The sequence below is a fragment of the Sturnira hondurensis genome, unplaced genomic scaffold (genome assembly GCF_014824575.4).
Source record: "Sturnira hondurensis isolate 20B ecotype Veracruz unplaced genomic scaffold, ASM1482457v3 Scaffold0008723, whole genome shotgun sequence".
NCBI lineage: Eukaryota > Metazoa > Chordata > Mammalia > Chiroptera > Phyllostomidae > Sturnira > Sturnira hondurensis.
In genome coordinates this window covers 674,328-690,396 of record NW_028081354.1, presented here as the reverse complement: position 1 = coordinate 690,396, position 16,069 = coordinate 674,328, and the positions used below count along the sequence as shown (strand labels likewise).

Below are 16,069 nucleotides of genomic sequence, written 5' to 3'. Positions count from 1 at the left end.
CTTTATTTCTGGGACTGTATTTGTCCAAAGGCAGTTTATTCAAAGTTGTCAAATCCTTAGGTGCTGGTTAAGATCAGGCAATCATCCAGAAGGGATTTTCTGCATCTGCAGTTTGACTCAAACTCCATAATATTATTTCCTTCTTTGGTAAGAGATAAGGGACGTTGGTGGATGTGTTACTGCTACAAAATACATGGGGTAGGAGGGCTCTGCTAGAGACAAGAGGCGGTTCTAAAAGCAGCTATCTTTAGCTCTTTTCAGCTATACTACTTACTTGTCAACATACCTGCCTCTTTGAGAATATTTTAGCATTGAAGGGAAGGACTTTTCACTTTTGCCTAGAACCATTGTCACTTTTTGTTTGAAGGAGCACAGAACCATCGAGTTCTGCGTTCACTGGCAAACCAAGTGATTTTTGGATCCAGCCCCTATTACTCACTTCCTCTCCTGGTTTTAACTTTAGAAGGTACTGAACAGTGGAATTTTAAAGACTCTCTTAGCTAAACAGGGCTACTCTCTGTTCTTTAACTTTGTAATACATGTTCAAGAACATTTTGTGTAAATTCATTTTTTTAAATATTTTTTTTATTTAATTCTTGTTCAAGTACAGCTTTCTGTCTTATATTCCCAACCCTGCCCGCCCCCCGTAAATTCATTGATAATTTTGGTCAATTAGTGGTTTTGAAGAGCAGCCTAGAGGTGTTGATGGTATAGCTTGAAGGACAGTTGCCATTCCCGCCAGAGTACTCTGCGGTACAACCGCTGTTTGATGGACATGTCTTTAGCTTACACCTGCAGGGCGTGTGCTCTTACACAGTGTTCGGAAGGTAAGGAATGCAGCAGTTTCTGAATAGGAAATGTGGAAGTTTGATAAGAAACCCAGATGAGTTAGATGCATTTGTTTCCATTCAGATTCACCAGGACATGAAGCTCACCAAACATGTGCCTTTGCTCAAAAAGACCTTGGAGCTCTTAGTTTGCAGAGTGAAAGCCATGCTTATCTTCAACAATTGCAGGGAGGCTTTCTGGCTGGGCAATCTCAAAAACCGGGACTTACAGGTGAGCCTGGGGCCCTGCTAGGGATAATTGCCTACTCCCTTTCTTTGTGAGAGCATTGGAAGTATGTAAGGAAGGTCCCCTGAGCCCTGCCCTTTCATTAAAACTGCTTTTCTCATTAAGTCTGGGGTATTTAGTTCTTTAAATTAGGGTACACTGCCTACAGACCCTGGTCACAGGCTACACCCCTCAAACCAGCCAACAAAGGCACTAAAAATGTGCTACAGATACAGAGAAAGCCTCAGCATACAGAGGAGCCAGATCCATAAAATCTCTCTCCTCAGCCAGAGAGATACCTTTAAGTCCTTCTAAGGATAGATTCATAATAACATTTTTGTATGTGGACAGTTTTTTAAAACATTTTTGGGGGTTTTGCCCTGGCTGGTGTGGCTCAGTAGATTGAATGCCGGCTGCAAACCAAAAGGTCCCTAGTTCGATTCCCAGTTTGGCTGGTGCCTGAGTTGCCAGCCAGGTCCCCAGTTGGGGGAGTGTGAGAGGCAACCAATCAATGTGATCTGTGTTTCTCTTGCACATCAATGTTTTTTTCCCCTCTTTCTCCCTCCCTTCCCCTCTCTCTAAAAATAAATAAAGTCTTTAAAATATATTGAGGTTTTTCCTAAGCCAGTCTGTCTTATTCCTAAAGTTATTCTCTGGCTAATTTTAACAACTGAACATTTTTAAGTTCTTCCAGTTGTCTAGCTAACTGAAATGTGTTGCTTATAGTATCGCTTTGAAGTTATAACATTTTTTAAATGATTTTATTATTTTTAGAAATAGGGAAAGGGCTGGAGAAAGAGAGGGAGGGAAACATTGATGTGCAAGAGAAACACAGATCACATTGATTGGTTGCCTCTTGCACAGGCACCTGGCATGCAACCCAGGCATGTGCCCTGAATTGAACTGGAGACCTTTCGGTTTGTGGGACAGCGCCCGTTCCACTGAGCCACACCAGTCAGGTCTGGAGTTATAGCATGTTTCAAGTAAGGTCCGAGCCCTACTTCTTATTCATGCTTATAATATCTGAGTTTTATAATCTTACATATGAACAAATAGCATCCCAGGGGATTAACTTCCTTTCTTCACATCAACTTTATAAGGTAGATACTAGTTTTTCCATGAGAAAATTGAAGTTCTGAGAGGCCAAGTGTCTTACCTAAAGTTAGTCATCACTGAGTGAGCAGAGCCAGGGTTTGAGTCCAGACAGTCCTATTCCATAGTTGATATTCTTAATCCACTCAGTGTACTGTCCTTCAGCCTCTGCATGGGCATTCGTAGTTAGTATGTTGATGCTCACGTACCTTAAGGTATTTGGGAAATTTTAGAACTATATTCAGCATTAACTGAAAGATGACCTTGTAAAATCTGTATGATATTAGAATACAAAGGTGGACTTTTTGTAAAAGCTACATATTGTATCAGAGCCACATGCATCCTAGAAACCTTGGGTAGATTATCACTTATGTGGATGCTGGGTCACAGTTCGGTGCCCATGTCCAGCCATGTTTGCTTCCTTTGTATTGCCTATAAACTAAGTGTTTCTCCCCTGGAGACACCAGATGTGATCACTTTAACCCGACCATTTGTCTTGGCCCATCCACATTTAGGGTGAAGAGATTATATCCCAGAATTCTCAGGCAAGCACAGTGGACGAGAGTGAAGACGACACATCATCTCAGGTCTCCAAGAACAAAGCAACGGAGGTATCTATAGCACCAGAGTGGGGCATTGATGTTGCATTTTCTTAGTTATTCAGAGTTGATAAAGAGTGCAGAAGTTTCCCTGCTTCTGTTTATAATCAAAGACTTCTATGCCTATCTCCATTTCCTCCCAAAAAAGCTTCTGTGTATATATGAATTCTGTGGGGGCCAGGAAAAAACCCACACTTAAATTCACTCTCAAGTATCTCAAGTTGTGGCATGTGTTATAGAGTTGAAAATTCCCTTCCACCTGGCTGGTGTAGCTCAGTGGATTGAGCGCGGGCCTGCGACTCAGACGATCGCAGTTCGATTCTCAGTCAGGGCACATGCCTGGGTTGCAGGCCAGTTCCCCGCAGGCCAGTTCCCAGCAGGGGACGCACTAAAGGCAACCATACATTGTTGTTTCTCTCCCTCTCTCCTTGCCTTCCCCTCTAAAGATAAATAAATAAAATTAAAAAAAAAAAAAAAGAAAATTCCCTTCCATTGTAACCTAATTTCCCTAAATTCATGTCTAAAATCATTTTAGAGGGGAGAAAAGAAGAGGTAAGAATATTCTAGGTGTTGAGAAGAGTGAGTTAAACTAATGTGAATACATTTGTGAAAGCGTAGAATCAAGAGCTGCAACTACTGAGGACTAAATTAAGAGGAGGGGTCCTTATTCTTTTCTGGGCTACTACAGATACTTTTGAAACTTTAAAGAAAGGTAAAGAAAAATGTATATGTTTATAAAATTTTGGTACAGTTCAGCTGAGTTACAGACACTAAGAAGCTCAGATTTAAGAACCCCTGCTGGGGAGCCCTCCATAATGCGGTTTGAGACTACTGCAGGAAGCTCATCTAGTAAGAAAATTTATTTTATTGCAGGGTCTTCATGTGTAGTATACCTCTACCTTTTTCTCATTAAAAAAAAAAAAAGATGCAGACAATATCCTATTAGTTTGTTACTTTTTCCTAATCACCCTCCCAGATTCGAGTTGCATACCAAAGAGAATTTGACGCTGGATTCCTGTTGAGATACACCGGAATATTTAACAAAGATTTCATTCTAGATTAAATGCCCACTATGTTCCTATGTCACATACATACATACAGTACAGCATGAGGGCCATGGCATAGTTTAAAATTATGCAGATTCCGTTGTTGCATAAATCATTATCAAATGGCCTCCCTCCATGGTCTTGGCTTAGATGTCATGCTATAAAAATGAGGGGGGTCTCTGACTTACTTTTCAACTTAATGGTTTAGAACCTCTTATGTGTTGCTACAGTGATACAGTATGGGAGCAGTTTTGTAATTCACAGGGTCACCCACATGACCTAAACTATTTCATTATCCTTTGTTCCCCGCCCCCCCCCCACCCCCCAGCTTGGTGAAGAAGATGAAGCAAGTGATGGAGAAAAGGAGCAAGAGAGTGATGAGAGTGATGACGACACTGAGTAGAGCACAGAGAACTGATGCCCCTGCTTATTTCTGCCAGCCTCCTGCCATTTTATGTTCAGGGTTTGAAATCTGCTGTCTACCTTTCTCAACGGCAGCATCCTATTTTGTTCTTAAAGTGGGGGCTTTATTGAATCCTAACTTAATTGTGAATTTCATAGATCATCTAACATCACCAAAGACCCTGGCTCAGAACTCCAGTGTAGCATTACTTACCAGTGTGAGCAAACATGACAGGGCTCCACTGCAGAGCAGTCGTGATTCTGGGCTTTGGAAGCTAGTTTTGAATTTATTGTAGAAATTAGGTTTATACCAGTTTTACAAATAAAATGTTCTAAGTTCTGTTTCGGCTGCTTTTTTCCCCTCTTTCTGGATTTCCTTCATTAGTCAAGGATTAGATGGAATTGAATTGGGTTTTCAGCAGAGAAATAATAAAGACCATTGCCAATATCATCTCTACCAACTGAAATTGTATGTTTCCTATTCTAAGGACTGTCTTTCTTTGAGATGAGAAGATCTCTGTGTTCTTTTTGGAGGAGTGATGACCTTTCTAGTCAATGCTCAAAGAAAGTAAAAAGGAATATTTGGGCAGCTTTAAAAATTGCTTTGGTAGTCTTGTAGATACAAGACAAAAAGGGAAAGGTACCATCAAACTCACGTTGATTTTGTATCTGTGTGTTCATTTTATATCCATATTATTCTGAGTTATACCTATAATCTAGTTGTAACTATGTACAAAATTACTTAACAGTTTATTAGAAATAGAACATTAGCAATATACTTAAGCTAAAATGGGAAGTCTTGTCTTCTGCCAGAAAGCCTAGTTTCATTTCCACTACCAAGTTATTTCTTGTCTAGCTATAAGTATTGTTTAATGTTTGTTAATATTTCTACTCATTTTTGTAATCTCCAGAGGTATTAGGATGTTGGCTGGTTAGTTTCTATTGTTTTGGTTGGGGGGAGGGTTGTTTTTGCTTTTAAAATTAATCGTTGTCCTAGTTGGTGTGGCTCAGTTGGTTGGAACATTGTCCAGTAACTCAAAGGTCAGGGGTTCAATTCCTGGTTAGGGCACATGCCTGGGTTATGGGTTTAGTCCCTGGTGTGGGCACGGAAGATCCCTTGTCCAGGCACCTATGGGAGTGCTTCTCTCTTGTGTCTGTTTCTCTCTCCCCCTTTCTCCTTTCCTCTCTAAAAAGCAATGGAAGAACCCTGGCTGGTGTGGTTCAGTGGATTGAGTGCTGGCCTGAGAACCAAAGGTTCACTGGTTCAGTTCCCAGTAAGGGCACATACATGGGTTTCGGTCCAGGTCCCCAGTAGGGGGCGCACAAGAGGCAACCACACATTGATGTTTCTCTCCCTCTCTTTCTCCTTTCCCCTCTCTAAAGAGAAATAAAATCTTTTTTTAAAAAGCAATGGAAAAAAAATCCTTGACCCACGTATAGATTTTTGACCCCTTCATTCTTAGGTATATAGAAATCAATATCTCTTTCCTTGATACCCCTTTGTGTCTCCAGTTCATTATGGTTTCAGGTGTTTTAAATGAGTTCACACCAGGCTTGTTTGTATGGTTTGTTTAATGGTTCTTTATCACATGTACATGTCAATGCTAATTTGATTCTCTCTTATATGGTTGTTCAACATTATAATGGACATTGTTCTCCCTTGCCCTGTCACTGGCCCTTTTTTAGAGGAAGGGAGGAAAGGGGGTCCTGAATTATCACTGCTTGGTAGAAAAGCAAGATGGCTGGGTCAATGTCAGTTTCCTCTTCATGGGCAGGGGTCTGCAAGCTTCATGCGCATAGCAAAGGACATGGTGTGAGGAACAGGAATCAGATGGGGACCCTTTACTTGGAGTGTTGCAAGGCAAAGGTACACTTCTTGTATGTTGCATACAGCAAGAGGATAGAGCGCAACATCTGTTTGCACATGGTCACTGTCATCTGAATCTGAGGTTCCTTAAGTCCAGTGGGCCACTGGTGCTCCCGGCTGATGATTTTGCAAAAGGCTGACTTGTCTGAAACTCTGAAGGTCCCAGTCCACTTTGGAGGCTGAGCTGTGATGACCCTGCCAAAGACCGAATCCACTCCACTGAGGCGGACAGGCTGGGGCTTCCTGATGAGCCCTTTCTTGTTGTTCATGGTTCGGAGCTCTGATGTATGGCAGGGTAACTTGGGACTCACCCCAGTTTCCAGAAATGGGCTGTCTAGGACTAGAGTGACCTCTTGAAAGCACAGCTGCACTTCAATGTCAGAAGGGGTGTGTGGGAAGCAGGGGGAGGCCCTAAAGGGGTGCTTGGAAGAAGGCGTAGGTGTTGTGTGCCGCAGCCATTGGAAGCTCTCGTCCAGTGGAGTCCATGGTGACCAGAGCTGGTATCCTGCCATTGATAGTTCTAAAGGAAAGGAATCAGAACATGGAATTTCCCTAGCATGGTTTTGGTGAGGACATGGCCATTCAAATTTACATCTCTATCTCATATTGTCTCTAACCCATTCTAGTTCCTGTGAGCAGATCCCAGTAGATTAGTTAGACTACTAGTATCTCTAGAAAGAGCAGTAAGGGTTGGTAATGAGTATTTAATCTCGTTAATCTAATTTAAATACTCATTAATCTCTTAACGAGATTAGGTTTTAACCTAATCTAGGTTTTAACCCATTTTACAGATGGGGAAACAGGGGTGAGCATAAGTAGGTTAATAATAATACAGTAATGATTAAATGATACAAGAATAAACTGTATTTTATGTACTCACAACTGTAAACCTCCCTTTGCCCACCCCTAAAGATTTGTCCTAAATGGAGTATCCCAGTTCACCATTAGGACCTGTGCTGTGTTGATAAGTGATGAAGACAATCTGCACCTCTGAGGTTGCTTCATGGTGAGCTATTAATTGTGGTTAGAAGCTCAGGAAAGCCACATCTTACCAGGTGTCTGGGACTCTTAATCCCATGTACTTTACACCAGTGGTTCTCAAAGTATGATCCCAGGAGTAACACCTTCAGCATCATCTGGGAACATAGTAGAAATGCAAATTCTTGGGCCCCATACCAGACCTGTAGAATCAGAAACTCAGGGGGTAGGTCCCAGTAATCTGTGCTTAAACAAAACCTCTATTAAAAAATGGGCAGAGGACTTGAACAGACACTTCTCCAAGGAGGACATACAGAGGGTCCAGAGACACATGAAAAGATGATCGATATCGCTAGCTATCAGAGAGATGCAAATTAAAACCACAATGAGATACCACTTAACACCAGTCAGAATGGCTATCATAAACAAAGAAACAAGTGCTGGAGAGGTTGTGGGGAAAAGGGGACCCTAGTTCACTGTTGGTGGGATTGCAGACTGGTACAACCACTATGGAAAATAGTATGGAATTTTCTAAGAAAACTAAAAATGAACGTGCCTTTTGACCCAGCAATTCCACTATTAGGAGTATATCCTAAGAACCCGGAAACACCAATCCAAAAGAACCTATGCACCCCGATGTTCATAGCAGCACAATTCACGATAGCCAAGAGTTGGAAGCAACCTAGATGCCCATCGGTAAATGACTGGATCAAAAAAAACTATGGTACATTTACACAATGGAATTCTATGCTGCAGGAAAGGAAGAAGGAACTACTACCCTTTGCAACATCATGGATGGAACTGGAAAGCATTATGCTGAGCGAAATAAGCCAGGCGGTGAAAGACAAATACCATATGATCGCACCATTAACAGGAATCTAAACAAAACAAGCAAGCAAAATATGACCACTGACACTCAAATACGGAACAGGCTGACAGGGTCCAGAGGGGAGAGGGGAGAGAATCATAGGGGAAAAGGGGATGGACTCACATGAACAAGTATGAAGGACACATGGACAATAAGGATGCGGGGCGGAAATGGGAGGGAGGTGGGGAGCATGGGGCGGGGGGCGGGCAGGGTTGGGAATATAAGACAGAAAGCTGTACTTGAACAAGAATTAAATAAAAAATTATTAAAAATAAAAACCCAAAACCTCTAGGGATTTGGATGCATTTATAGTTTCAGAACTTCTTATACTGTTCCTTTTAAGGAACTTCAACTTTCGCTAGTCTTAATTATGAAGACAGTTTCCTCTTGTCCCCCAAAAGGGAGCTGTTTTCTCAGAACCCTGAGCTACTGATGTACCATCTCAGAGAAATTACACCAGCCTGGGAGGGAAAAGTTTCCAAAGGCCAGTTCTTCAAAATTTCTGAAGATTTTCCTTGTTCTATGTATGTCTTACTTGTTTTCTTATCCATGGGAGACCCACTGGGTAAGAGCTTTGTTTTCCTTTTCCCTTTGAAGATAAGGGGCTGGGAGGATGTTGATAACTCACAATGTATCCAAGTAGTTTGAATTTTCCATCAATCTACCTTAAACCCTGGCTGGTGGGGCCCAGTGGATTGAGTGCTGGCAAACCATAAAGGTCACTGGTTCAACTGCCAGTTAGGGCACATGCCTGGGTTGCAGGCAAGGTCCCCAGTTGGCATGCAAGAGGCAACTGATCAGTGCATCGCTTGCACATTAGTGTTTCCCTTTCTTTCCCTCTCCTTACCCCTCACTCTAAAAGTAAATAAATAAAACCTTTTTAAACTTTTTTTAAATTGTCAGTATAAAATGTGGGTTTTTTAATTCAAGAAAAGCTATTATTTTTTTTTGAGCGTGCACTATTATGTTAAATGACATTGCAGATCCATTTTTTTGTCTGGTCAAGTATATTTCTCTGACCCTTCTGTTGTTCCACAGAAGGGAAGAGCAGCAGATTTGATTCCACCCAGCAATCTGTTGTGAAATGTTGACATCACTGTAGTTTGTCAGACAGTATAGTTCATTTTTTAAAAAGAATTGGTAACATTTCAAACCAGAAGATTTTCCCCAACAATGGTTAGCATAAAGGAGATTTGTTGATTTCCTCCAAATGGTGTGTTCTGACCTATGCAAGCCCCTTCGCCTATTGTGTTCGAATGTCTGGGCTGCCTTAGGTTTAGAAACTGACTCCAAGGGATACATACCTATTCCAAACAGCCTACCAAAGGCTTCAGGTGCGTGAGATCATGACCCTAAGAGCATACTTCCAAGACGAGGGCCACTCTGTACACTACCATGGCAAGGTGGGGTGGAGGGTGTTAATGCCTCTGAAAACATGACCAAAAACAGTATCTCAACCCAGCATCCTTCCCCTGACACCTAGGAGCACAAAGGGCCAGAGGTTTAAAGAAAAAGGGCCGGGGGGGGGGGGGGGAGGCTTGGTCAAATGTCCAGCCTAAATATTCAGCAGAACCAACATGGGATGAGAAGGGCTTCTGACCCCAGATGTTTTCATCAGTTTCAGGTAAGGTTTACATAAAGACGGTCACCTCCCCGCTACCTGAGAGGAACAGAACCCAGGAGTCTGTTCAAGCAGTGCTAATTACCCTCAGACAACACCTTGTTCTGGCCAAAAAGGTTTCCCCTTCATACCATTCCCCCTGTTCCAAGGAACGGGGTCCCCCCAGTGGCCCCACCTGGGAAAAGGGAAGGCAGCGGCGAAATGCTGCTGAGGTCCTTGTGAACTGCGATCCCAATTCCGATCCGGAGGGGATGGAGCTGCCCCTCTCAGCGAGAAGCAGCAGCTTGTGCCCCGGCTTGTCCCCCGGGGGTCCCTACCCGGGGGCGGGGCCACGCGACTCTGGCTGAGGAGGCGAAGGTGGCGGTGGGAGCCCAGGCCCGGTCCCACCATCCGGGCGTGGGGCTCACCAGCTAAACTCCACGGGCAGTACGCTCCAGAGTGGCGGCTGCGGTTCGGGGCTGCATCTTTTCTCCACCCGGCGCCTGGCAACCACCTTTGTGACCCAGGACCCCAGGACCCTAGGACCTCGCAGATGGGGAGGGGAGCTCGAGGTCTCCCCCTGGGGGGTATCTTGGCTAAAGTCTCCACTACCACTTCCTTGGAACGCCAGGTCCAGGACTCAGCCTTTGAATCCCCATCTTGCCACACCTGTGTGCTTTTGATCGCCTCGCAGAGGATGAGGTGCGGGCGGGGTGGAGGGGGGGTCAGGAACGTGCATAAAAGTCTCTGAAGTTAGTATTAAAAGTCCTTATTAAATCCTGCTCAGTAGGTATTCAGATGGAGTTACTCCTAGTTCTGAAAGCTTTTATTGCTGCATTGGAATGTTCCCATGCAAGAACACAATTTATACATGCTCACTTAGACCAAGAGCAAAAAGACATGTCTTCCCTTGACTTCTTGACCAAAAATCTTTCTCTGCCTTCTATTAAACCTCAGAAAAGATGATGCTGTTCCATTCTCACAAAACTGAAAAGCTGGATTTCACTATCCTTTCAGCATAGTGAAAGCCATCCGACAACTTTGTAAGCATCTCTCAATTACCTTGGACTGCTGAGGGAAGGCAGATCTACCCAGCTGCCTCCTGTATCCCTGGTGCCTGGCTATGGCAGTGCCTGGCAGTATGCAGGAAGTATTTGCAGGAGGAACTAACTAGTGGCTCACTTGCTCTTCCTTATACCCTCAAAAGTTGCCCTTGCACTTTAAGAACTGTAGAACACATTACAAATTCGAGCTGTCACCTCTTGTCTGGCTCTTTGGGTGAAGCTTACGTAAGACCGGGGCCTCAGTCTTTGGGTCAGGCTGAGATCCTGGTTTGGAAGGCCAGGTGGTCTTGAGGGACTTGTCAAGAACTGTCAGATGGCCCTGGCTGGTGTAGCTCAGTGGGTTGAGCACGGGCTGTGAACCAGTCACCGGGTTTAATTCCCTGTCACTGAACTTGCAGGGGTTCCCAGCAGGGGGTCCATGAGAGGCAACCACACATTGATATTTCCCTCTCTCTAAATATAAACAAATAAAGTCTTAAAAAAAAAAGACTGTCAGTTGCCAAGTGTTGCTTGCAGGTGTGCATGCATGTGTGTGTCCCTGTGGAAGCAGCACCAAGTGGATTTTGGAGGAGTGAAATGGAGAAAGGGGCAGAGAATCACTGTTGGAAGAGAAAAAATGATTTGGATCACAAAAGTTTTTAATTTTTCTCTTGTTATTTTTAAGCAAATAAAATAGTTTTTATTGCACAGCTATGTTTTTTAAATAGAAACCCCCCAAAATTGTTGGATAGAAAGGGCTTCTTGCTGCTACAACAGTCTGTGCCCCAATTCTCTGTGCAGTCTGCCCAGCTCTAAGGGATTTATTGTCAGAGGTGCCATTTGCCATCACCAGTGAGTCTGAAGCACCGTCCTGCTCCATGGTCACCATGACATATAGAAAACCAGAATTACCCGTACTGCATGTTACTGCTGACATACAATATATCATGTATGATACACACAATATTATTGGTCTGCTTCATGCAACAGTCTGGTTGCACTGCTCAGGGATTTCCACGGCCATAGCTGCATTCACTCTGCTAAAAGCCAACTCTGAACTTTCAAAGCAGCCTGCTACACTGCCGCGGTGCACGTGCCATATCCATAGCTGTGCAAATGAAGGGCCTAGTGCACATGGCTGTAAAGGGGGCTCAAATGATCACAATGCAATTGGCACACTCCAAGAATTTGATTCCACACTGGTTATCATGCCTGGAGTCACTGGGAAGATCTTCCAAGTTTCATGAAGCACATGACAGACTCGAAAAGAAGATAGGGACCTGGTTTTCTTATGCTGGAGGCTATCTGCCATTGAAGCACTGCTTGTTGCACCAACAGCATTGCCGAAGGGCTTACCTCTGCAGCCCTGTGTCACTCATCAGAAACAATTCCTAGACGACAGAGAACTACTGTGCTGCCAAATCCAAAGCTCGGGGACTGCCTGACAGCAAATTCTATGAGTCATTTAGGAAAAGTCTCCAGAAGCCCAGAGGAACATTCTTCACTCCAGGACAGCATAATATCCTTGAATTGTTTGAAATTACAGGGGAGATCCTGGAACAGGTGTATAGGAAATCAAGCAAAAAAGAGAAGAGCTGTGCTCTGGTTGCATGGGTCACTTGGTGTTTGGAATATTATCCAAATACACCAAAAGGCTGCAGGTTCAACCCCCAGTCAGGATTCATACCTAGGCTGTGTGTTTGATCTCCCGTCGAAGCACCTATGGGAAGCCACTGATCAATGTTTTTCTCTCACATTGATGTTTCTCTGTCCTCTCTCTCAAATCAATAAATATATCCTCAGGTGAGGATTAAATAAAGAAAGAGCTGAGCCCAACTTGTCCATGGGAGACCATTAGTCATTTCTTTCTTTATTTTTTATTTTTTTTTCTTTCTGCAGTGCCACTTTTCTTTTTTTTTTTTAAGATTTTATTTATTTATCTTTAGAGGGGAAGGGAAGGAGAGAAGGAGAGAAATATCAATGTAGGGTTGCCTCTCATGAGTCCCCTGCTGGGAACTGGCCTGCAACCCAGGCATGTGCCCTGACTGGGGATCGAACTGCCATCGTGTGGTTCGCAGGCCTGAGCTCAATCCACTGAGCTACACCAGACAGGGCTATCATTTCTAAATTGTTGTATAGATGTGTTAATTCTCTGCTTCCTGTAAAAAAAGAAAATGTAAACTAACCATGAATGCATACTTCCTGAAGAGTTAGGCACTGCTTAAAGCTTTATTTATTTTTCTCATATAATTCCCCCAATAACCCTAACCCATTCACACTGTTATTCTTGTATGACATATGAATAAACCAGTGCTGGGAGTTGGTGAAGTGATTCCTCTAGGGTAGATTAATTAGTTAAAACTGAGGTGCCCTGCAAATCTGACTTCTCTGATACATATGAACAAAATACTGACTTCCACCGTGTCACTGAGAAAGTAGGGTCTTGAATGGCAGAGAGGAGCTTTCTGGATGCCTGGGGATCAATATTTTTTATTTTAAAAATTATTCACACGGATATATACGAGAGCTGAGATAGGCTAAACTGTTTTCATATTGTTACAGTGAAAGATATTAAAGTTTGGAATTAGTGGGTAAAGGTCCACCACTTAATTGGTTGTGTGATCTTGAACTTCAATTTTCTCATCTGTAAAATGAGAAACCTCTTCCTGTCTTCCTAACACAAGGTTTATGAAGATTCTGTGAGGTGATAGCTATCAAAGCAGCTTCATAGCTTGTAAGATCTGAGTAAAGGACTGTTAGCAATGGTTCCTCCCTAGCTAATGCTAGGAGGTAGTTCAACCACATTTTTTAAGTAAAAGACATTTACTGCACAAATCAGAATGCAAATATTCCCTTAAACAAAAATAAAATTGTCCTTAGTTCCACTACCTTAATAAGCCAGATATTGATTTTTGATATATTTATCCTGTTCTCAAGCGGTCATAATTTTTGCATAGTTGCAATTAAACAAAATTGTATTTTGTGTTCACTTTAATTTATCATGTGTGTTATGTTGCTATAGTGTTCACAATTAGCATTTATCTTTTAATTATATTTTATTGATTATGCTATTTTAGTTGTCCTGATTTTTTCATCTTGCCGCGCTCCACCCAGCACCTTCCATTCCCTCAGCCTATCCCCCTACCACTGTTCATGTCTATGAGTCATGCATACAAATTCTTTGGCTACTTCATTTCCTATACTGTACTTTACATCCACATGGCTGTTCTGTAACTACCTATTCGTACTTCTTAATCCCCTCATCTCTTCACCCATTCCCCCATATCCCCTTCCCATCTGGCAACCATCAAAACCCTCTTTGTATCCATGATTCTGTCCCTGTTCTTGCTGGCTTAATTTGTCTTTTAGATTCAATTATTGATAGATATGTATTTATTGTCATTTTATCATTCATAGTTTTGATTTTTTAATTAAATAAGTCCCCTTAATGTTTCATATAATAATGACTGGGTGATGATGAATTCCTTTAGTTTTTTCTTATCTGGGAAGCTCTTTATCTACCCTTCAATTCTAAAAGATAGCTTTGCTGGGTAGCAATCTTGGCTGTAGGCCCCTGTATTTCATCAGTTTAAATATTTCTTATTAGTCCTTTCTGGCCTGCAAAGTTTTTTTTGAGAAATCAACTGATAGTCTACAGGAACTCCCTTGTAGGTAACTAACTCCTTTTCTCTTGCTGCTTTTAAGATTCTCTCTTTATCTCTAACATTTGATATTTTAATTACTATGTGTCTTGAAGTGGGCTTGTTTACATCTGTCTTGTTTGGGACTCTCTGTGCTTCCTGGACTTGCATGTCTATTTCCTTCACCAAATTATGGATGTTTTCTTTCATTATTTTTTCAAGTAGATTTCCAGTTTCTTGTTCTTTTTCTTCTCCTTTTGGCATCCTATGATGTGAATGTTGGGCTGCTTGACATTTTCCCAGAAGTTGCTCACACTATCCTCATTTTTTTAGATTCTTTTTTCTTCTTGTTGTTCTGATTGGTTGGGGGTTTTTTTTGTTTTGTTTTTTTTTTTGCTTCTGTGTTCCAAATCATTGATTTGATTCTTGGCTTCATCCACTCTTACTGTTGATTCCCTGTAAATTGTTCTTTATTTCAATTCATGTATTCTTCATTTCTGACTGAATTTTTAAAAGATTTTTAATTTATTTGTAATTCTAGATAGAGGAGAAGGGAGGGAGAAAAAGAGGGAGAAAAGCATCAGTGTGTGGATGCCTCTTGAACACCCTGTACTGGGGATTTGGCCATGCAACCCAGGCCTGTGCCTGACTAGGGAATCAAACTAATGACCCTTTGGTTTGAAGGCTGGTACTCAATCCACTGAGCTACACCAGCCAGGGCTGACTGGATCTTTTTTATGCTCTTGTGGTTCTCACTAAATTCCTTGAGCATCCTTATAATCAATATTTTGAACTCTGCATCTGATAGATTGCTTGTCTCCATTTTGTTTAGTTCTTTTTTGGGCATTTTGATCTGTTCTTTCATTTTGGCTGTTTCTTTTTCTCCACATTTTGGCAACCTCCCTGTGTTTGTTTGTATGTATTAGATAGAGCTGCTTTGACTCCGTGTCTTGGTAATGCGGTCTAATGTAGCAGGTGTCCTGTAGGTTCCAGTGGTACAGCCTTTCCTATCATCCAAGCTGGATACTCGAGGTGTGCCCTTAGTGTGGACTGAGTACACCCTCCTCTTGTAGTTGAGCTTTGGTTGCTGTTGGCAGGTCAATGGGAGGGGTTTACCCAGGCTAGTCAGCTGCAAGGATTGGCTGTGACCACTGCCCTCTGTGGAGGATCAGCTGTGCAGGGGCAGGGTGGTGGTGCTTTGATGTGATCTTTAGCTATCTACTGGGTGCGCTGGCCCTGGGGTAAGGTCAACCCCTACCTGTGTTTTGCCCAGGGAGACTCTGCCTGAGCTATAAGGCAATCTGAGATGGTTGCTACTTTTGCTAGGCTGGGAGATTCCCCGGGGAAGTGAATGTAGACTTGTTGATGTTAGTGCCTGGCCTGGGGCTTACTGATGCCTCCAGTTGGTGCTTGTTTGAGAGGATTTAGGAAATTGTGCAGCATGAGCCAAGACCAGCTATTCTTATGGAAAAACAGGTTGAGTGAGCCTGTAAATTGGATGGGACAGAGTCTCTGGGAATCTCCAAGGCGGATCAAGCTGCATAGACAGGTTGATGGACTCACAGGTTTGGCAACATCTTGCTGGCTCTGTGGCTCTGTGAGGGGAGGGTATAGAAATAGGACAATGACCTCTGCTTGCCTTGATGCCAGACACTTGTTTCTCCCAGTATGCCCCTGGTGCCTTTTAAGCTGCTACTAAGCTGCTGGAGCACAGAGGGAGTGAGTCTGAGTAGATGAGTCCATTTGGGTTCTTTAAGAGGAATTGCTTGGGGCTCAAGAACTATCTTCCACCAACCCAGTCCCTGCTGCTTTCTGTGGCCAGAAGTTGTGGGGACTTATCATCCTGGCTTTGGAACCTGGGCTGAGGGGCCTTGTGTGGG

The 16,069-nt window shown here is 42.9% G+C and overlaps 2 protein-coding genes across 4 annotated transcripts in view; one reads left to right on the top strand and one right to left on the bottom strand.

The window, feature by feature from the left end:
• The window catches only part of FANCD2 (FA complementation group D2), a 69,813-nt gene extending 65,173 nt beyond the window's left edge, over nt 1-4,640 (top strand). For 2 of the 3 annotated variants that reach the window (XM_037055608.1, XM_037055607.1), the window contains exons 42-44: nt 913-1,059; nt 2,661-2,756; nt 4,119-4,638. In XM_037055608.1, coding sequence (XP_036911503.1) covers nt 913-1,059; nt 2,661-2,756; nt 4,119-4,193 — 318 coding nt within the window. In that variant the 3' untranslated portion in view covers nt 4,194-4,638. Of the gene's footprint in view, nt 1-912; nt 1,060-2,660; nt 2,757-4,118 lie in introns of all 3 variants that reach the window. The other variant, XM_037055610.1, reaches the window with a different exon arrangement.
• A 989-nt stretch (nt 4,641-5,629) lies between these two features.
• Nucleotides 5,630-6,763, bottom strand: FANCD2OS (FANCD2 opposite strand). The gene has a single exon (XM_037055584.1). It carries the CDS (start codon nt 6,569-6,571, stop codon nt 6,035-6,037), a length of 537 nt encoding a protein of 178 aa, XP_036911479.1. The 5' UTR covers nt 6,572-6,763; the 3' UTR covers nt 5,630-6,034.
• Between the last annotated feature and the right edge of the window lie 9,306 nt (nt 6,764-16,069).